The 21,921-nt window shown below is 32.8% G+C and overlaps 3 protein-coding genes across 6 annotated transcripts in view; 2 read left to right on the forward strand and 1 right to left on the reverse strand.

Annotated features, from left to right (window-relative positions):
* LOC127718789 (titin-like) overlaps nucleotides 1–21,921 on the reverse strand; it is a 319,779-nt gene that overhangs the window by 120,329 nt on the left and 177,529 nt on the right. Inside the window, exons 102-115 of the mRNA XM_052224839.1 lie at nucleotides 11,308–11,421; nucleotides 10,925–11,044; nucleotides 10,140–10,442; nucleotides 9,667–9,797; nucleotides 9,340–9,532; nucleotides 8,054–8,105; nucleotides 6,921–7,001; nucleotides 6,312–6,396; nucleotides 5,485–5,782; nucleotides 5,095–5,215; nucleotides 4,598–4,678; nucleotides 3,876–3,963; nucleotides 2,666–2,966; nucleotides 2,112–2,257 (exon numbers count right to left, since the gene is read on the reverse strand). Of these exons, the coding sequence (XP_052080799.1) occupies nucleotides 2,112–2,257; nucleotides 2,666–2,966; nucleotides 3,876–3,963; nucleotides 4,598–4,678; nucleotides 5,095–5,215; nucleotides 5,485–5,782; nucleotides 6,312–6,396; nucleotides 6,921–7,001; nucleotides 8,054–8,105; nucleotides 9,340–9,532; nucleotides 9,667–9,797; nucleotides 10,140–10,442; nucleotides 10,925–11,044; nucleotides 11,308–11,421 (2,114 nt within the window). The remainder of the gene's footprint in view (nucleotides 1–2,111; nucleotides 2,258–2,665; nucleotides 2,967–3,875; nucleotides 3,964–4,597; nucleotides 4,679–5,094; nucleotides 5,216–5,484; nucleotides 5,783–6,311; nucleotides 6,397–6,920; nucleotides 7,002–8,053; nucleotides 8,106–9,339; nucleotides 9,533–9,666; nucleotides 9,798–10,139; nucleotides 10,443–10,924; nucleotides 11,045–11,307; nucleotides 11,422–21,921) is intronic.
* On the forward strand, nucleotides 12,631–15,149 carry LOC127718810 (uncharacterized). Of its 4 annotated transcripts, XM_052224880.1 has the most exons (3): nucleotides 12,631–13,663; nucleotides 14,318–14,611; nucleotides 15,119–15,149. In XM_052224880.1, exons 1-2 carry the CDS (start codon nucleotides 12,763–12,765, stop codon nucleotides 14,587–14,589), a joined length of 1,173 nt encoding a protein of 390 aa, XP_052080840.1. In that variant the 5' UTR covers nucleotides 12,631–12,762; the 3' UTR covers nucleotides 14,590–14,611; nucleotides 15,119–15,149. The 4 variants fall into 4 exon arrangements, with proteins under 4 accessions (XP_052080840.1, XP_052080839.1, XP_052080841.1 ...); XM_052224879.1 differs by lacking the exon at nucleotides 15,119–15,149 and having other exon boundaries at nucleotides 14,318–14,659; XM_052224881.1 differs by lacking the exon at nucleotides 15,119–15,149 and having other exon boundaries at nucleotides 14,465–14,659.
* On the forward strand, nucleotides 18,610–20,963 carry LOC127718813 (mucin-13-like). The gene is made up of 3 exons (XM_052224885.1): nucleotides 18,610–18,631; nucleotides 19,139–19,726; nucleotides 20,381–20,963. The coding sequence occupies exons 2-3, from the start codon at nucleotides 19,159–19,161 to the stop codon at nucleotides 20,845–20,847; spliced, it is 1,035 nt and encodes a 344-aa protein (XP_052080845.1). The 5' UTR covers nucleotides 18,610–18,631; nucleotides 19,139–19,158; the 3' UTR covers nucleotides 20,848–20,963.

The following is a 21,921-nucleotide window of genomic DNA, read 5'->3' on the forward strand; positions in this document are numbered from 1 at the left end:
ATGGCAAGTTTTGTAATTTCCAAATCTATGGCGGATTTTTGTTGTTTCCAAATCTATGGCAGATTTTGTGCAAATGTAGAGCAAGGCAGTACATATACAATCACTGACTTGTCTTAAATAAGTTGAAATGTACGACAACGGGAGCATGTCTATAAACATTTGTGAAATAAAAATTCCATAATGGTCAATCAAATCGTGATGTCAACCATAAAAAAAGTGTAGAAGTGATATACCATAATACAGAAATCGGGATTAAAATTATCTTCCTCGGAAAAATAAGCATTTCCTAATCTGTGCATAGTACCTGTTTAATCCATTAATTAAAACAACTAGAAAAATGGAAGTCTCTTTACAAACAAGAAAGCAGTTTTAAAAAAAAAAAAACAATTTAAACAGTTTGACTTTTCACATAATATTTATTTCAGCGTTAATCAATCTTTTTTAACTGGTGACGATTTAAGTCAAGGTGGTATCCTGTAATTTCATTTTCTCACTTTAAATACTTTGCCAGCCGTAGACGCTAAAATATTTACTATATCTCCATTCCCAAAATATCCATTACTAAAACAGCCTTTCTTGATCGCGGGATTCGGACGGTACAATAATTGGTGATAAAAGATCACATCTTCATTTAAACCATCGGCAAATTGTTCTACAGGGAAAGCGGAAAGTGTTTTCCTGCGTATTTTAAACACAGGACTTCAGGAAAGTTTGGAGAGCCAACAACTTTACTGTCGGCGATGACTTACATGGCGTTATTTTATTGTGAAGTTTTGTGTTACTCTTTTTCCCGGAAAATTACGTAATTCCTAAATCTGCCATAGATTTGATTTGTTTGGCGTTTGTAACGTCATATTTGCCATAGATTAGGAATCTGCCATAGATTTGGAACCCGCCATAGATTTGAGTCCTACATATATATTAAAAATCTTATCCACAAACTTAGCATCAATATCTGTAAACAACTAACCAGTTTTAGAAATTCATTCTTTCTTGAGGGAAATCAGTATTACTTTCCTTTTAATTACAAATGATTTTTGGACACAAAATAAAAAAATATATATAAATATAAAGAGATTTGTTAATCCTTGTGATGCTTTATTTGTGTAATTCATCATATCAAGAGAGAACAACATTCCCAATTCAACTTTTCAGAATATAATGCATTCTGGGTAATATTTTCAAAAGTGTACACCAAAACGTTTTATTTGCCATCAACGTCCTCAACAATGGAAATATACCAAATGACGTGATATCATTTTTGTTTTTGGGTATGAACAATAAAAATACCCAAAGTTCTTTAGATTCTGAAACGGCGAATTTGTATCCAAGAAGATGTGTTCTTGATCAACATTTTAACAAATAACAAATGTTAGCTCAACAACAGCAAAGCTTTGCCATAAAATAGAAAATATAAAAACAAAAATAATGTAGTGTCCTGAAGACAACAATAATAAATCAAAAATATCAAAACAATAATCCTTGAAATAACATGAGGCTCCTTGAGCCTATATTGCCCACTTCCCTAATGAATTATGGCCTACTATGTGCTATATTAAGACTATAAATGGTTGTCCAATTATATTTCCCTTTAATTTTGAAAATATTTTGCATTATTGTTTTAGAAGAGAAGACATATGAAACTGGCAAATAAAGTTTAGTTCGAATTGACCAAGTAGTTTCACAGAATAAAATGAAAATGTGATTTCCAATAGGATGCTATGAGAAACTTTGTGCTGCCAAGTATGTCAAATTATTAGAATTTTTGTAGTCTCAAAATTATCTTTCCAAAAAGTTTGAAATAACTTTGCAAAGTTTATTTAAACGAAAAAATGTTAGCAGTGACCAATCAGAATCAATAACTGCAGATGTCTTTCATCCATTTTGGGAAAAAGAGATATAACATAAAAAACATACACTTCTCCTCACAAAAAGCCAAATAATTTCAGAAAAGGTGCAAATATGGTGTTCATTTTAGCCTGCTAAGTGCTTATATTTCTTGAAATAAAAAAAAACTATTTCATTGTAATAAAGCATTTATATATAGATTTTAAAGATTTATTAAAATATAAATTCCCCCTCATTCCTCTCTCTATTGTAATCTCTCTTACCTCAATATCTTTTGGTTGTTCTTTCTCCTCAGATATTTGGACTGTGATCTCAGCCTCAGTTTCCTCTTTTGGTTTGATTTCAAATGAGGTAACTTCCTCTTTTTCTTCTTCTTCCTCAGGTTGGGGTGACTCAGCCTCAATAAGTTCTACAACAAAATCTTTAGTATTAATTTGGTTTACATTTCTTAAACTGAGCTTCAGAAAACATTGAATATTGATCAGATTTTCCTTATCAACCTCTTTCCCATAGAGGGTTAATGTCCTGTTTAATGTTCAAAAGAAATGAACTGTAAGCAACATACTTAAAGTATTTCTGGGTAAAGAACAGCAATGCAAATGCTGTCTTCTGCTTTGTTTGGTATTTGCCTAGAATAAGAGGCTTAAGGTTTTGTTCAAACATAATTAAACACACACATCCAAAGAAGACTGACTAAAATATTTTCTGTGCATGGATTCATCTGAGTGAAAGTTTGAGGATGTAATCAACCACTGAAGTCTTATCAAATTTCAAGAGACAAACTGTTTGTTTGTGGTAGGAAAAATGAGTGACTTACCATTAACTGTAAGTAATGCTGTAGCTTCTGTTTGGCCAGCTTCATTAATGGCCTTCACTGTGTATACACCACTGTCTTCTGGGAAAGCTTCAGAAAGTACCAGAGTACTCTCCCCTTCTTCACCAGGAATCACCTGATAGATATCATCTGTTTTGATTGGTACATTGTTGACAAACCATTGGATCTCTGGAGCTGGTTGACCTTTGGCCTTGACTGTAAATTTAGTAGATTCACCTTCCTGAATCTTCATGTCACCAATACTGACTACAAACTCTGGTGCAACAAGATCATCTGGTTGTTTCTGATGTATAAAAGGAAAATAATTTATTTGAAAGGACAAAACTGTTATTGAATCTGTGATAATATATTGAAAGGAAATTCTTTCAGCTGTTAAAGCTTAAATGACGTTAAGCCATGTAGCATCCTCTTGTTAAGTTATCTTAAAATGCTTTAAACACATAATCTTTTAAGATGAAAAGGGGAGATTTGGGGTAAACATCAATAGAACAGCAATCCCAATGACAAAAATAAACAAAAAATATCCGGAAGGCAAAATATGGTAAAATCACCAAAAATTTTCAAATTAGAAAAAACATTTTAGTACAGCACTTAGAATCATTGAGCCAACTCTGATCACAAACTGCGAAGTTGTTTCAACTTCAGTCTTTGATTTTGAATTAAGAAATGAGACATGTTTCTTAATTCTAAATGCAATTATTTTGTATCAATGGTTCTGATTGGATCACAATCAGCATATCATTCTCCATCTTCCTGTCTGTAACTAAGGGAAGCTGACATTTTGAATTCTGGAATGTAGCGACATGTAACTTCTCCACTAAGCAAAAAACTCACATTTTGCACCAGAAATCTCCTTTTTATACAATTTTATTACATTCTGAAGTAGAGAAGAAGTCAGAACACCTTGTGTTTATGTTTGACAATGGAAACATACCTATGACGTCACCTACTTACGCGAAAGTTTTGTTTGATGAAAATTTACACAGAAATAATGATGAAAATTAAATGATTTGTTTATTTTGCATTAGAATAGAGATAACTGTATTGTATTTGAAGCTTTGCGGACGTCCATCAGTAGTTTTACTGTCACAAATAAATATGCAACAGTTAAACTACCGATGGACGTTAGCAAAGTTTCAAATACAATACAGTTATCTCTTAATTATAAATGGTCATTTATCACATGGCTTACCTTTTGAAGAACATCTCTGTAGTCAACTTGTTCAGCTTCCTGTATTGTTACTGTTGTTTCAACACCTGTAACATCTTCATCAAATTTCCTAAAAACATACAAATTAAACAAATGTTCATTCTCTGGATTGAGATGATTAACATAATGATAGTTTATTAAATATATTATTCAGTGATTCCGAGGCAATAGTTCAACACAACTTTGTTTTTATGTTTCTGTAGTCATGAAGTGTTTGAAAACATTAGCAATAAATTTCAGAGTAAATAACTAACAATGCAATGTGCCTATTTTGCTTAAATCATGTTGATAAGTCAGTGTCTCATTGGCATATAGTTATGTTCTAAATTAACTTTGACAACAGTTATTCAACGAGGTTTTTAATTCACATAACTTCAGTAAGATAATATTACGGTACATGTAGAATGCATTAAAAATATGAAAATCTGGTTAAAAAAAAGACAATTCCAAGGGTGCAAACAAAAATTAAATTTTAGTTCTCATTTCATTCATATTAGATATTTGGTTTGACAATATGTTTTGAAACATTTAAACTTTAATAAATTAGGTCATTGGAATAGCGTGATTTAGGTGATCTTTTCAACTAAAAATTACAAAACTGTGTAGATTGTCTAAGATCAGGTTTCCATATTATTATCAATATTTCTCAATAAATCAACATGCACCATGCTACACTATGACTTTGTGTTAGTAACAATTATTACCTTGACTTCACAGTTGTAGATTTAAGTACTGTACGGAAATCCAACTGCTCATATGTATATTGCACACCAACTTTTGTTTTTCTAAACATGCAAGAGCAAGACAAACAAATAAAGATAGAAATGACAAAAGAGTTATGCAGGAAAACTTGCAATGAACATTTTGTTCTGAACTATGATGTCTTCAATTGTAATTTTTCTACTTGGTGTAAAATATCAACACTTACTACAAATAAAAAACAAAACATGGAACATGCCTAAATTGTATCTGCAGTTTATTTTATTTTAAAGGAATACCATGCAATGATTAATTATAATTAACAAATAATTAATGATTTTTTTCAAAAATTGTAACATACATTTTCATTCATTCAAAAATAAGTTCAAACACCATGCAAATAAAGCCAAAGATTTCCAGATTTCTTTCTTAATGACAAATAATGAGAAAAACATTTTTGAAAACATTCAAGCATTCTTTATTTGACACTGTCCCTACTTACACTTGAGATTTGAGAACATCCCTAAAGTCTAGTTGTTCAGCTTCTTGTTGTACAACTTCCACTTTCTTGATGACTTCTGGTTTTGGTGCTTCATCTACCTCTCCTGCATCCAATTCATCTTCTTCAGGAAAAACAAAGCAAAATTATTACTTAACTTTCACTAAGGATAAAATATCAATTCAGTTGTAATTTTGAAGAAAAGTCTTTTAAAATGATAAAAGCAATTGTTTAAAAAATGACAAATAACTCAATGAATTGAAAACTGAAAATTTTATATTTTCTATTTCCAAAAAGGTGACATTTACATACTATTTTCTTTGCTGCTTTATAACACAAATCTATCAAAAGAAACACCAACATTACAATATGCTTATTGTACTTTTAACCTACCAGTGATGACCTTGAGAACAGCTGAACATTCAGCTTTTCCTGCCTCATTTTCAGCTTGGACTGAGTATTTCCCAGAATCCTCTGGGAAGGCTTCAGGGAGTAGAAGAGTACTTTCACCTTCTTCACCAGGGATGACCTTGTAGATGTCATCAGATACAATGGTCTGGTCGTCATGGAACCAGGTTACTATTGGTTCAGGTTTACCTTTAACTTTGGTGACAAATTTGACCTCATCACCTTCAGGAATTTCCTGGTTTTTGATAGTCTTAACAAATTCAGGTGCTTCTGGTTTCTCAACCTGTTTTATCAGAATAAAAGAATATCAGTGAAATAACTTGTAAATTTTTTATACTCAGCCTTTTTGTATCAGTGCAGAAAACTTAGTTTAAATGCCTTCTGTCTTTACCACTCCATTTTCATTAATTCTGCTGTTATAGTGCTTTTTTATTTCTATATAGAATTTTAAATAGAATTTGTAAATCTTATTAAGATTTTTTCAATATTTCTTGGAAATAGCTTAAATTTTGTTTTCATGGGGAAGTTACATTAAGGTTGAAATCTGCAAAATCTGTGTTTGTAAATGATGAAGCAGAGAGTGAATATCTGAAATCTGATGATTAAATTCAGAAATTGTTTTGATTTTTGAAGAAAGAACAAAAATGAGAGATCAATTATTGGGATTTCAGGAAAAGCTGCTGAACAGATATATGTATCAGATATCAGAATGTGAGTTCTTGTTATTGCAATACTCAACCAATCACATTATTTGAATTAATAAAAACCTCGCAATAATTTCTGAATTTACAGCATTATACTCCTAGTATTACCTTCTTGAGAATGTCTCTGAAATCTTTCTGTTCTGCCGTTTGTTCTTCCGTTACTTCTTCCCCTGTAACATCTTCAGCAAATTTCCTGAGGTACAAATATATAAAGTAAACTTAATATTCACAGATTCCTTAAATGATGCATTCTAATCTTGACACAGAATAATGCAATAATGGAAAGGTCACTGGTTAACTGTTTTTTAAAGATAAGTTAGAACTTTCACCAGTACAACAATTTATAATTTTGAGATTAATGCCTATATAGAGAAAATTTGAAGGAGTCAAGAAATTATCCATATTTCAATGTAACAAAATATTCGTTAATTTTTTACTGCCTTTTCAATATACATGAAAAGCAGGCTATGGCAAACAGGATTTATGGAAGGAAGGTTGCCTGTCCTTTAGGTTTTTCACAGAGGAAATGGTTTAGTCCTTCATTTTCTGGAATAAAACAATCAGTTTCTAGATTATGGCTGTCTGTTTTTACATCTGGATAGTAACAAACTGGTCTTTGATCATTTAAAATTTCATTCTATCATGCAAACTGTCTTCCATGCAATGTTCTTTGGCAGGTAATGATTCAATTTCAACAGAGGAAACTTAAAAACTTACTTAGATTTGACTGTAGACTTTTGTAACAAGCTACGGAAGTCAACCTGCTCTGCTTTGATTTTGACGCCAACTTTGGTTTTCCTGCAGACACACAACATTTAATCATGCAACAACTGACTCTAATGATCCGACAGCATAAACCTCACATCTTTACTTGCAACAATTCATGCTTATGTTAATATTTTAATTCATTTTCATGCCTCTTTTTAACACTTAAAATTTTTTTTTTTTAATAGTCTAATTCAAAAAATAATTTGACATCATGCTTTTGTGTAAAATAAAAGACTTAATAATAACCTCATTCCAATATACTAATAATTAAGCTCATGCTACAAGTTTTATCAGCCCTAAAAAAATTCAAAAAAGAGCACTTATTTTCTATAAAATGTAACAAGAAACAATGCAAAATAAGAAAAGTTATCTAAATTCACTGCCTTTAGATATGTATTAGTCTGACAGAGCAGTCCTAAATATGTTCATGTTCATTGTTTCACTGTTCATTTATATGATACATTTGACTCTCATTATTTCTAATACAGATAATTAAAAACTTCTATAAATAAAAATTTGAGACATATTATCTAGTCTGTAAAAGTCAAATTTCTGATAGTTGAAAGAAATTATGACTGCTCACTTTGTATAGCAAGAATCAACTGTAACTGTATTCATTCTGATATTAATTAATGCCTTTACAGATGCCTCCTCCCTTTAATTCTTTACAGCATAAAATTGTTTTTGGCCTTCAAACCAAACACTTTTACTCTATGATTGTTTTTATAAGTTAGCAATTTTCTTCTCTTATTTTTAACTTAATCATATGTGAAATATTTTAAAATGGAATTCAAAAAGTAATTTACTCTCAATTAATGTCCAGTAAAGGGTAAACTTATAAACTTCAAGAACTTTTTTCTGGATGTTGTACATCTTGCTGTTCATTATATAACCTCAAGTCCCTTTTCAGATAATGCTTGCCACAGCGACTTATATCAGAATAAATACAGCATGTATTATAAGAACATAGAACAATTCTATTAACATGAACATATACAATTTAAGGGTTTGAAGTATGCAATGTAACTTTTTCCAGTGAATAAAAGTTACTGAATGAGATCAGTGACTAGGTACAAACTTACACTTGAGTCTGTAGTTTTTCTCTGAAGTCTGTTTGCTCTGGTCCAGAGGGTTCTGTAATAGATAAACATATTTTGAATTGTTTCACAATAAGATTGCTTTCATCTTCTTAGATTACAATATTATTGCTAATTGAGAAGGGAAAAATTGTTACAGCTTATTTACCAAGAGTTCATTGACATGTTTCCGTTTTCAATTTAGATCTTTTCATTTTCTTAAAGCCTGAAGTATACATACTTGAGGATTAATGCCACTTTGTTTATATAAGAATTTATTAGTGGTTAGTTATACTGTTTAAAAACTAGAGGCTTTAAAGAGCCTGTGTCGCTCACCTTGGTCTATGGGCATATTCAACAAAGGACATTCTCCAACATTGTAGACAAGAATAGAATTCATGACCAAAATCTATGTTTTGTTGATCATGTATTGCTGATCATTTAACCTGTTTAGTTTCTCTCTATCTTCTGTAGTTTTTGCTCAAAACACAAAAGATGGTAAAAAAACCCTCATTTAAAGGCATTCACTCCTATGAAGAGTGACAGTCTACTAACTATATCGGCAAAATTTGACTTGTTAGTAGATCTTGCCTTGCTGATCATTTTTGCGATTTAAAGTGTCTATTTATCTATTATAATTTTTATTATATAAGGCAAAACGCAAAAAAAATGGTAAAAATTGTCATTAAAGGGCAATAACTCTAATAAGAATGGTCATAGCACTTAAAAGTATTTCAAACATATTTAGCTATTATGTCACATTTCAGATAAGAAGTTTTTTTGCCTCTATTCCAATTTTTAAAACTAAAATCAAAATAGAGAAAAACAAGTGAAACTGCGAGTTACTGCTCACTGATGATACCCCCACGGCAACTGGATAATTTTAATAGTGTAAAAATATGTAAGAGTTCGGTAAACAGTAAGTTGTTGAGTGATGAATCTGAAAACGCATCACACAGTATAGCTGACTTATATAAACCCTGAAACCAAATTTCAGAAATCCTTATGATGTAGTTCCTGAGAATGATGCAACGAAAAATATTCATGGGACGGATGGACGGATTGACGGACAAACAGACAGAGGTAAAACAGTATACCCCCACTTTTTTAAAATGGGGGTATAATAATATTAAAAGACATTAGTCATTACAGACAGTTTTGGAATAGGACATTTAAACCAAAATATACTAAGTAACAAACTGTAGATATGACTAGTAAACACTTTGTACTTAAACATATACAAACACATGTATAGATCTTGATAGTCCTAAGACCAATAATATTTGACTTACTTTTGACTAGCAGTGATACAGAGACATTGGCCTCTCCATAGTCATTTTGAGCAGTCACTTTATAAGTTCCTGCATCTTCAGCCAAAACATCATTCAGCTGGATAGTGGTGTGGTACAAGTGGTCATCTTGTTTTGTCTCTATCTGTATTTTCTTGTCACTGGACAATAGAATATCATTCCTGGTCCAGTGGATCTGATAAAAATAAATCAATTTATTAAATAGACAATATTTACTTCATAAATTGTAAAAGAAATCATAACAATTAAAAGGAAATTACATAGTATATCATATTTCTACCTCAACTAAACAAACTATGTATAATGTACCTGTGGTCCTGGATTGGCTACAATTTTGGCTTCAAACATAACAGTTTGTCCAACATCAACAGTCTGGAATTTAGGTTTCTGTATAAAAGATGGAGCCAGCCATTCAGGTTCTTCTACTGTCTCTTCTGGAGCTACAAATAAATATATTTGATTAAAAATATCAAGGAACATATATTCTTGTTATCATTTATTGTAGTTTTTATAGCATTCAATTATTCAGTTGTTCATGCTAGGTACAGCGTGGAACGATAACTCCAGGAATCCTCAACCATACAATGTTTTATGGAATGTTTTTGCATATGTTGTTATGGGTTTTAAGGAATACTAAGTGGTAAAAGATATGGAATATTTTGGATACCAATGCTTAAAATAATCACAATTGGTTGTTGTTTTTTTATATCAAAGTTAAACTGTATGCTTTTGTCATATAAATTTAAATTACAAAATGTTGGTGAAGATGGTGAGTTGTTTACCTAAGACAGATAAATCACAAGTTGTCATAGCCGTTCCGACATCGTTTTTAGCCACAACTTTGTACTGTCCTGCATCTTCAGGGTAAACATCAGCAATGATTAGCGTACATTCGTCTTCTTCATAGGCTACTTTGAATTCCTCAGATGGGAAAATCATCTCCTCTCCCTTGTACCATGTGACTGATGGACGTGGAATGCCTGTGACTTTACAAACCAACTGTGCTTGGCCTCCATCTTGTGCAGAAATGTCTTGCAAATACTGGATTATTTCAGGGGCTTTAGTTATCTCTTTTTCTTCAACAGCTAAAAGCAGAATACAGTTTAACTTATCATGCATCTGGTATTGTTTTTATTTCTTTACTCCAACACTATACTTCTTATGAATTTTTTTTACAGGCATTAACTATTGAATATTCACCAACTTGAAGACTGCTCAGAAAACACAATTTTATAATTTTAAGTGTTTCCTACTTTTGTCTTTTAGGACCTATGTAATTTTGTATACAGCTTTGTCTTTATCTTGTCAATCAATGAGTGTAAAAATCTGTGGTATCAAAAGCTTTTACAAGAATGTCTAGTAATGTAATACCCCTTTGATAATGATATTTACACACCAGAGACAGTCAAGTTTTCAAAATTTAAAATGTGAGTCTTGAGACACAGTGGTAGAATCTGTTTCTCTACTGATTTAATGACAAAATCAGAGTATAATATTCAGAAAAAGATTTGGTGGTAACTCACACAGGAACCTGTTTAAATCCAGATAAGAAATATTTAACACTTACTGATAGTCACTGGAGATTCTGGTTTTTCTTCAATATGAGTGATTTCTTCTTCTATTTCTTCAGAGGAAACAGACAATGATCGTCTCTTTTCTTCATCTGAAATTATCTCTTTCTCTTCTTCTGGAAAAAATCCAAATATTTAATTCAAATGAACATAATATTTTTGTGTATTGTTGATTCAAGGTTACTTTTTAACATCCACAAGTCCTTTTCTCATGTTTACACTGAACATAAAAATAAAAGCAAGTTAAATTTCATAAAGTTTTGTTATTTGTTTTAAGCAAAAACACATATGGATAAACATGCAGCTAACAACTTTTTATACCTTACAAAATATAGAACGAACTATAAAAAAAAACTATCTGAGGTGTCACAAATCCTACCTGCAGTCAGTCTCTCCTTTTCTGACAAGGTTTCACCCAGTCTGAATTCAGCTTGTACATCCTGTCTATCTGAAACTGTTTCACTGAGTCTAAACTCAGCCTCAACATCTTCTCCTGAAATTAGAAAAAAAAAAATTAATAATTCTTTTCATTTTAAACAAAGCTTCCAAAATTTTTAAGCTAAATTAGAATATATGGGTCAAAATTTCCATCAATACACTCATTTACTAGCTATATGTAGGTGACTCTACTTTCTAAATAGGTAATCTTTCTTATGCAACATCATAAATCCTTTTAACATTTCAAAGCACTGAAATTATGTAAAATTTTATCATACTTATTTCTATAGTCAGAAATGATTCATCTATTCTACTGGATTCTTTGTAAAACATATACATTATGGCAATAATGTTTAACTGCAAACAATTTAATTAAGCTTCAACATTCCTTCCAACTATGCATTCAGCAGATTGATATAACATTAACCCTTTCTCAGGACAAACTGGCAAAGCATACTTTTGCTGAATGATAAACATTTCTGATTTTAATGACTAATTTTTTTTTTGTATAACCTAACTTAAACTGGCACACCATGCTACAACTTACCAATGAAAGGTTACTTTTTCTTTCACTTACATTTTTCAAGCAATATTTTCATAGAACAATACTGCATTGAAAAAGGACAGAAACATTCATGCTTAAATTACATGCACCTTCCCACCTTGTTTTCTAAAACCATCAAATCCCTTTTCCAAATTGATCAAATTTTATCCATCATAAAAATAAAGAATTAAGAAAAGAGATTTTTTTTTCTAAATTTTAGTTGTTAATGAAGATATAAAAATATTGCTCCAAAATGTTGCCAAAAATAGAGTGAAAGCTGTGCATTAGCATATGGTCAGTATTTAGCAAACACAGCTTGAAAAAAATGTCAGTTACACTTGACTATCAAAAACTTATCAGCATTCAGTATAGGAAACAATATTTGAAATGTTCATGTGAAATAAAATTTTGTGAAATGCTGACAAATCCAAACAGGCAAGTGCTTTGACTGAAATTTGTTTGATACCTGTAACAAATTCTTGCTTCATTTCAGGAAGGGTAGAAACCTCCAATGGAGAGATTTCAGTGTCAGAAATATCACTTAGCATTTTATCTTGATCAACCATATCACTAGGTATTAACACCCTCTGATTATCTCTTTCATCAGATTCTATACCTCCAGCTTCTTCAGTTTCAACTTCAACTTCTGAAACTTCCTTTTCAGGAATGATTTCAGGCATATAACCTTTTTCTGCTCTTACAGAATCTGTGCTTTCTTCTTCTGTTTTTATAACAGTTTCAACTTCTAACTCAGTAATTTCAGGTTTCTCTCTGTCCTGATCTATTTCAGTTATCTCTGGTGTTTCTTTTTCTGAGATAACTTCAGAAACTTCTGTTGTCTCAGCCTCTAAGATGACTTCTGTCTCCTCAGGTTTTTCAATCCTAGTTTCAATAGTAAATTCTGAAACGTTTGGTTTCTCTTTTTCTATAGTGATCGTGGTTATGTCTGGTTTTTCTTCAGTTACAATTTCAGTAACTACAGTTTCTTCTGATTTGAAAGTAACTTCAGCTTCCTCAGGTTTTTCTACCTCAGTTTCAATGGTGATTTCTGAAGCTCCTGGTTTCTCCTTTTCGACAGTGATCTCAGTGATTTCTGGTTTTTCTTCAGTCACAATTTCAGTAACTACAGTTTCTTCTGACTCAACAGTAACTTCATCTTCCTCAGGTTTTTCTACCTCAGTTTCAATGGTGATTTCTGAAGCTCCTGGTTTATCCTTTTCTACTAAGATCTTGGAGATTTCTGGTTTTTCTTCAGTCACAATTTCAGTAACTACAGTTTCTTCTGACTTGAAAGTAACTTCATCTTCCTCAGGTTTTTCTACCTTAGTTTCAATAGTGATTTCTGAAAGTCCTGGTTTATCCTTTTCTACTACGATCTTAGAGATTTCTGGTTTTTCTTCAGTCACAATTTCTGTTACTTCAGTTTCTTCTGACTCAACAGTAACTTCATCTTCCTCAGGTTTTTCTACCTTAGTTTCAATAGTAATTTCTGAAAGTCCTGATTTATCCTTTTCTACTAAGATCTTGGAGATTTCTGGTTTTTCTTCAGTCACAATTTCAGTAACTACAGTTTCTTCTGACTTGAAAGTAACTTCATCTTCCTCAGGTTTTTCTACCTTAGTTTCAATAGTGATTTCTGAAAGTCCTGGTTTATCCTTTTTTACTAGGATCTTGGAGATTTCTGGTTTTTCTTCAGTCACAATTTCTGTTACTTCAGTTTCTTCTGACTCAACAGTAACTTCATCTTCCTCAGGTTTTTCTACCTTTTTTTCAATAGTAATTTCTGAAACTCCTGGTTTCTCCTTTTCTACAGTTATCTTGGTGATTTCTGGTTTCTCTTCAGTAATGACTTCAGAAACTATAGCTTTTTCAGCCTCAACACTAACTTCTGAAACTTCCTTTTCAGGAATGATTTCAGGCATATAACCTTTTTCTGCTCTTACAGAATCTGTGCTTTCTTCTTCTGTTTTTATAACAGTTTCAACTTCTAACTCAGTAATTTCAGGTTTCTCTCTGTCCTGATCTATTTCAGTTATCTCTGGTGTTTCTTTTTCTGAGATAACTTCAGAAACTTCTGTTGTCTCAGCCTCTAAGATGACTTCTGTCTCCTCAGGTTTTTCAATCCTAGTTTCAATAGTAAATTCTGAAACGTCTAGTTTCTCTTTTTCTATAGTGATCGTGGTTATGTCTGGTTTTTCTTCAGTCACAATTTCAGTAACTACAGTTTCTTCTGACTCAACAGTAACTTCATCTTCTTCAGGTTTTTCTACCTTAGTTTCAATGGTGATTTCTGAAACTCCTGGTTTATCCTTTTCTACTAAGATCTTGGAGATTTCTAGTTTTTTTTCAGTCACAATTTCAGTAACTACAGTTTCTTCTGACTTTAAAGTAACTTCTTCTTCCTCAGGTTTTTCTACCTTAGTTTCAATGGTTATTTCTGAAACTCCTGGTTTCTCCTTTTCTACAGAGATCTCAGTGATTTCTGGTTTTTCTTCAGTCACAATTTCTGTTACTTCAGTTTCTTCTGACTTGAAAATAACTTCATCTTCCTCAGGTTTTTCTACCTTAGTTTCAATGATGATTTCTGAAACTCCTGGTTTCTCCTTTTCTACAGTGATCTTAGAGATTTCTGGTTTTTCTTCAGTCACAATTTCTGTTACTTCAGTTTCTTCTGACTGAACAGTAACTTCATCTTCCTCAGGTTTTTCTACCTTTGTTTCAATAGTAATTTCTGAAACTCCTGGTTTCTCCTTTTCTACAGTTATCTTGGTGATTTCTGGTTTCTCTTCAGTAATGACTTCAGAAACTATAGCTTTTTCAGCCTCAACACTAACTTCTGAAACTTCCTTTTCAGGAATGATTTCAGGCATATAACCTTTTTCTGCTCTTACAGAATCTGTGCTTTCTTCTTCTGTTTTTATAACAGTTTCAACTTCTAACTCAGTAATTTCAGGTTTCTCTCTGTCCTGATCTATTTCAGTTATCTCTGGTGTTTCTTTCTCTGAGATAACTTCAGAAACTTCTGTTGTCTCAGCCTCTAAGATGACTTCTGTCTCCTCAGGTTTTTCAATCCTAGTTTCAATAGTAAATTCTGAAACGTTTGGTTTCTCTTTTTCTATAGTGATCGTGGTTATGTCTGGTTTTTCTTCAGTTACAATTTCAGTAACTACAGTTTCTTCTGATTTGAAAGTAACTTCAGCTTCCTCAGGTTTTTCTACCTCAGTTTCAATGGTGATTTCTGAAGCTCCTGGTTTCTCCTTTTCGACAGTGATCTCAGTGATTTCTGGTTTTTCTTCAGTCACAATTTCAGTAACTACAGTTTCTTCTGACCCAACAGTAACTTCATCTTCCTCAGGTTTCTCTACCTCAGTTTCAATGGTGATTTCTGAAGCTCCTGGTTTATCCTTTTCTACTAAGATCTTGGAGATTTCTGGTTTTTCTTCAGTCACAATTTCAGTAACTACAGTTTCTTCTGACTTGAAAGTAACTTCATCTTCCTCAGGTTTTTCTACCTTAGTTTCAATAGTGATTTCTGAAAGTCCTGGTTTATCCTTTTCTACTACGATCTTAGAGATTTCTGGTTTTTCTTCAGTCACAATTTCTGTTACTTCAGTTTCTTCTGACTTGAAAATAACTTCATCTTCCTCAGGTTTTTCTACCTTAGTTTCAATAGTGATTTCTGAAAGTCCTGGTTTATCCTTTTCTACTACGATCTTAGAGATTTCTGGTTTTTCTTCAGTCACAATTTCTGTTACTTCAGTTTCTTCTGACTTGAAAATAACTTCATCTTCCTCAGGTTTTTCTACCTTAGTTTCAATGGTGATTTCTGAAACTCCTGGTTTCTCCTTTTCTACAGTGATCTTAGAGATTTCTGGTTTTTCTTCAGTCACAATTTCTGTTACTTCAGTTTCTTCTGACTGAACAGTAACTTCATCTTCCTCAGGTTTTTCTACCTTTGTTTCAATAGTAATTTCTGAAACTCCTGGTTTCTCCTTTTCTACAGTTATCTTGGTGATTTCTGGTTTCTCTTCAGTAATGACTTCAGAAACTATAGCTTTTTCAGCCTCAACACTAACTTCTGAAACTTCCTTTTCAGGAATGATTTCAGGCATATAACCTTTTTCTGCTCTTACAGAATCTGTGCTTTCTTCTTCTGTTTTTATAACAGTTTCAACTTCTAACTCAGTAATTTCAGGTTTCTCTCTGTCCTGATCTATTTCAGTTATCTCTGGTGTTTCTTTTTCTGAGATAACTTCAGAAACTTCTGTTGTCTCAGCCTCCAAGATGACTTCTGTCTCCTCAGGTTTTTCAATCCTAGTTTCAATAGTAAATTCTGAAAGGTTTGGTTTCTCTTTTTCTATAGTGATCGTGGTTATGTCTGGTTTTTCTTCAGTTACAATTTCAGTAACTACAGTTTCTTCTGATTTGAAAGTAACTTCAGCTTCCTCAGGTTTTTCTACCTCAGTTTCAATGGTGATTTCTGAAGCTCCTGGTTTCTCCTTTTCTACAGTGATCTCAGTGATTTCTGGTTTTTCTTCAGTCACATTTTCATTAACTACAGTTTCTTCTGACTCAACAGTAACTTCATCTTCCTCAGGTTTTTCTACCTTAGTTTCAATGGTGATTTCTGAAACTCCTGGTTTATCCTTTTCTACTAAGATCTTGGAGATTTCTGGTTTTTCTTCAGTCACAATTTCAGTAACTACAGTTTCTTCTGACTTGAAAGTAACTTCATCTTCCTCAGGTTTTTCTACCTTAGTTTCAATAGTGATTTCTGAAAGTCCTGGTTTATCCTTTTCTACTACGATCTTAGAGATTTCTGGTTTTTCTTCAGTCACAATTTCTGTTACTTCAGTTTCTTCTGACTCAACAGTAACTTCATCTTCCTCAGGTTTTTCTACCTTAGTTTCAATGGTGATTTCTGAAACTCCTGGTTTATCCTTTTCTACTAAGATCTTGGAGATTTCTGGTTTTTCTTCAGTCACAATTTCAGTTACTACAGTTTCTTCTGACTTGAAAGTAACTTCATCTTCCTCAGGTTTTTCTACCTTAGTTTCAATGGTTATTTCTGAAACTCCTGGTTTCTCCTTTTCTACAGAGATCTCAGTGATTTCTGGTTTTTCTTCAGTCACAATTTCTGTTACTTCAGTTTCTTCTGACTTGAAAATAACTTCATCTTCCTCAGGTTTTTCTACCTTAGTTTCAATGGTGATTTCTGAAACTCCTGGTTTCTCCTTTTCTACAGTGATCTTAGAGATTTCTGGTTTTTCTTCAGTCACAATTTCTGTTACTTCAGTTTCTTCTGACTGAACAGTAACTTCATCTTCCTCAGGTTTTTCTACCTTTGTTTCAATAGTAATTTCTGAAACTCCTGGTTTCTCCTTTTCTACAGTTATCTTGGTGATTTCTGGTTTCTCTTCAGTAATGACTTCAGAAACTATAGCTTTTTCAGCCTCAACACTAACTTCTGAAACTTCCTTTTCAGGAATGATTTCAGGCATATAACCTTTTTCTGCTCTTACAGAATCTGTGCTTTCTTCTTCTGTTTTTATAACAGTTTCAACTTCTAACTCAGTAATTTCAGGTTTCTCTCTGTCCTGATCTATTTCAGTTATCTCTGGTGTTTCTTTTTCTGAGATAACTTCAGAAACTTCTGTTGTCTCAGCCTCCAAGATGACTTCTGTCTCCTCAGGTTTTTCAATCCTAGTTTCAATAGTAAATTCTGAAAGGTTTGGTTTCTCTTTTTCTATAGTGATCGTGGTTATGTCTGGTTTTTCTTCAGTTACAATTTCAGTAACTACAGTTTCTTCTGATTTGAAAGTAACTTCAGCTTCCTCAGGTTTTTCTACCTCAGTTTCAATGGTGATTTCTGAAGCTCCTGGTTTCTCCTTTTCTACAGTGATCTCAGTGATTTCTGGTTTTTCTTCAGTCACATTTTCATTAACTACAGTTTCTTCTGACTCAACAGTAACTTCATCTTCCTCAGGTTTTTCTACCTTAGTTTCAATGGTGATTTCTGAAACTCCTGGTTTATCCTTTTCTACTAAGATCTTGGAGATTTCTGGTTTTTCTTCAGTCACAATTTCAGTAACTACAGTTTCTTCTGACTTGAAAGTAACTTCATCTTCCTCAGGTTTTTCTACCTTAGTTTCAATAGTGATTTCTGAAAGTCCTGGTTTATCCTTTTCTACTACGATCTTAGAGATTTCTGGTTTTTCTTCAGTCACAATTTCTGTTACTTCAGTTTCTTCTGACTCAACAGTAACTTCATCTTCCTCAGGTTTTTCTACCTTAGTTTCAATGGTGATTTCTGAAACTCCTGGTTTATCCTTTTCTACTAAGATCTTGGAGATTTCTGGTTTTTCTTCAGTCACAATTTCAGTTACTACAGTTTCTTCTGACTTGAAAGTAACTTCATCTTCCTCAGGTTTTTCTACCTTAGTTTCAATGGTTATTTCTGAAACTCCTGGTTTCTCCTTTTCTACAGAGATCTCAGTGATTTCTGGTTTTTCTTCAGTCACAATTTCTGTTACTTCAGTTTCTTCTGACTTGAAAATAACTTCATCTTCCTCAGGTTTTTCTACCTTAGTTTCAATGGTGATTTCTGAAACTCCTGGTTTCTCCTTTTCTACTACAATCTTAGAGATTTCTGGTTTTTCTTCAGTCACAATTTCTGTTACTTCAGTTTCTTCTGACTGAACAGTAACTTCATCTTCCTCAGGTTTTTCTACCTTTGTTTCAATAGTAATTTCTGAAACTCCTGGTTTCTCCTTTTCTACAGTTATCTTAGTGATTTCTGGTTTCTCTTCAGTAATGACTTCAGAAACTATAGCTTTTTCAGCCTCAACACTAACTTCTGAAACTTCCTTTTCAGGAATGATTTCAGGCATATAACCTTTTTCTGCTCTTACAGAATCTGTGCTTTCTTCTTCTGTTTTTATAACAGTTTCAACTTCTAACTCAGTAATATCAGGTTTCTCTCTGTCCTGATCTATTTCAATTATCTCTGGTGTTTCTTTTTCTGAGATAACTTCAGAAACTTCTATTGTCTCAGCCTCTAAGATGACTTCTGTCTCCTCAGGTTTTTCAATCCTAGTTTCAATAGTAAATTCTGAAACGTCTGGTTTCTCTTTTTCTATAGTGATCGTGGTTATGTCTGGTTTTTCTTCAGTCACAATTTCAGTTACTTCAGTTTCTTCTGACTCAACAGTAACTTCATCTTCTTCAGGTTTTTCTACCTTAGTTTCAATGGTGATTTCTGAAACTCCTGGTTTATCCTTTTCTACTAAGATCTTGGAGATTTTTGGTTTTTCTTCAGTCACAATTTCAGTAACTACAGTTTCTTCTGACTTGAAAGTAACTTCATCTTCCTCAGGTTTTTCTACCTTAGTTTCAATGGTTATTTCTGAAACTCCTGGTTTCTCCTTTTCTACAGTGATCTCAGTGATATCTGGTATTTCTTCAGTCACAATTTCTGTAACTTCAGTTTCTTCTGACTCAACAGTAACTTCATCTTCCTCAGGTTTTTCTACATTAGTTTCAATCCTGATTTCTAAAAGTCCTGGTTTCTCCTTTTCTACTGTGATCTTAGAGATTTCTGGTTTTTCTTCAGTCACAATTTCAGTAACTACAGTTTCTTCTGACTTGAAAGTAACTTCATCTTCCTCAGGTTTTTCTACCTTAGTTTCAATGGTAATTTCTGAAACTCCTGGTTTCTCCTTTTCTACAGTGATCTCAGTGATTTCTGGTTTTTCTTCAGTCACAGTGTCTGTTACTTCAGTTTCTTCTGACTTGAAAATAACTTCATCTTCCTCAGGTTTTTCTACCTTAGTTTCAATGGTAATTTCTGAAACTCCTGGTTTCTCCTTTTCTACAGTGATCTCAGTGATTTCTGGTTTTTCTTCAGTCACAGTGTCTGTTACCTCAGTTTCTTCTGACTTGAAAATAACTTCATCTTCCTCAGGTTTTTCTACCTTAGTTTCAATTGTGATTTCTGAAACTCCTGGTTTCTCCTTTTCTACAGTTATCTTAGTGATTTCTGGTTTCTCTTCAGTAATGACTTCAGAAACTATAGCTTTTTCAGCCTCAACACTAACTTCTGAAACTTCCTTTTCAGGAATGATTTCAGGCATATAACCTTTTTCTGCTCTTACAGAATCTGTGCTTTCTTCTTCTGTTTTTATAACAGTTTCAACTTCTAACTCAGTAATTTCAGGTTTCTCTCTGTCCTGATCTATTTCAGTTATCTCTGGTGTTTCTTTTTCTGAGATAACTTCAGAAACTTCTGTTGTCTCAGCCTCTAAGATGACTTCTGTCTCCTCAGGTTTTTCAATCCTAGTTTCAATAGTAAATTCTGAAACGTCTGGTTTCTCTTTTTCTATAGTGATCGTGGTTATGTCTGGTTTTTCTTCAGTCACAATTTCAGTAACTACAGTTTCTTCTGACTTGAAAGTAACTTCAGCTTCCTCAGGTTTCTCTACCTCAGTTTCAATGGTGATTTCTGAAGCTCCTGGTTTCTCCTTTTCTACAGTGATCTCAGTGATTTTTGGTTTTTCTTCAGTCACAATTTCTGTAACTTCAGTTTCTTCTGACTCAACAGTAACTTCATCTTCCTCAGGTTTTTCTACCTTAGTTTCAATAGTGATTTCTGAAACTCCTGGTTTATCCTTTTCTTCTAAGATCTTGGAGATTTCTGGTTTTTCTTCAGTCACAATTTCAGTAACTACAGTTTCTTCTGACTTGAAAGTAACTTCATCTTCCTCAGGTTTTTCTACCTTAGTTTCAATGGTTATTTCTGAAACTCCTGGTTTCTCCTTTTCTACAGTTATCTTGGTGATTTCTGGTTTCTCTTCAGTAATGACTTCAGAAACTATAGCTTTTTCAGCCTCATCACTAACTTCTGAAACTTCCTTTTCAGGAATGATTTCAGGCATATAACCTTTTTCTGCTCTTACAGAATCTGTGCTTTCTTCTTCTGTTTTTATAACAGTTTCAACTTCTAACTCAGTAATTTCAGGTTTCTCTCTGTCCTGATTTATTTCAGTTATCTCTGATGTTTCTTTTTCTGAGATAACTTCAGAAACTTCTGTTGTCTCAGCCTCTAAGATGACTTCTGTCTCCTCAGGTTTTTCAATCCTAGTTTCAATAGTAAATTCTGAAACGTCTGGTTTCTCTTTTTCTATAGTGATCGTGGTTATGTCTGGTTTTTCTTCAGTCACAATTTCAGTAACTACAGTTTCTTCTGACTTGAAAGTAACTTCAGCTTCCTCAGGTTTCTCTACCTCAGTTTCAATGGTGATTTCTGAAGCTCCTGGTTTCTCCTTTTCTACAGTGATCTCAGTGATTTTTGGTTTTTCTTCAGTCACAATTTCTGTAACTTCAGTTTCTTCTGACTCAACAGTAACTTCATCTTCCTCAGGTTTTTCTACCTTAGTTTCAATAGTGATTTCTGAAAGTCCTGGTTTATCCTTTTCTACTACAATCTTAGAGATTTCTGGTTTTTCTTCAGTCACAATTTCTGTTACTTCAGTTTCTTCTGACTGAACAGTAACTTCATCTTCCTCAGGTTTTTCTACCTTTGTTTCAATAGTAATTTCTGAAAGTCCTGGTTTATCCTTTTCTACTAAGATCATGGAGATTTCTGGTTTTTCTTCAGTCACAATTTCAGTTACTACAGTTTCTTCTGACTTGAAAGTGACTTCATCTTCCTCAGGTTTTTCTACCTTAGTTTCAATGGTTATTTCTGAAACTCCTGGTTTCTCCTTTTCTACAGAGATCTCAGTGATTTCTGGTTTTTCTTCAGTCACAATTTCTGTTACTTCAGTTTCTTCTGACTTGAAAATAACTTCATCTTCCTCAGGTTTTTCTACCTTAGTTTCAATGGTGATTTCTGAAACTCCTGGTTTCTCCTTTTCTACATTGATCTTAGAGATTTCTGGTTTTTCTTCAGTCACAATTTCTGTTACTTCAGTTTCTTCTGACTCAACAGTAACTTCATCTTCCTCAGGTTTT

The sequence above is a fragment of the Mytilus californianus genome, unplaced genomic scaffold, assembly GCF_021869535.1.
Source record: "Mytilus californianus isolate M0D057914Y unplaced genomic scaffold, xbMytCali1.0.p SCAF_10, whole genome shotgun sequence".
Lineage (NCBI taxonomy): Eukaryota > Metazoa > Mollusca > Bivalvia > Mytilida > Mytilidae > Mytilus > Mytilus californianus.

Bases quoted from the DNA above. Each gene is read 5' to 3' on its own strand.
- LOC127718810 (XM_052224880.1), top strand. From the start codon at position 12,763: ATGACTTCTGTCTCCTCAGGTTTTTCAATCCTAGTTTCAATAGTAAAT. The intron at 13,664-14,317 runs GTTTTTCTACCT...CTTCTTCCTCAG, and splicing joins AGTAACTTCATCTTCCTCAG to GTTTTTCTACCTTAGTTTCA.
- LOC127718813 (XM_052224885.1), top strand. From the start codon at position 19,159: ATGGTGATTTCTGAAACTCCTGGTTTATCCTTTTCTACTAAGATCTTG. The intron at 19,727-20,380 runs GTTTTTCTACCT...CAGCTTCCTCAG, and splicing joins AATAACTTCATCTTCCTCAG to GTTTCTCTACCTCAGTTTCA.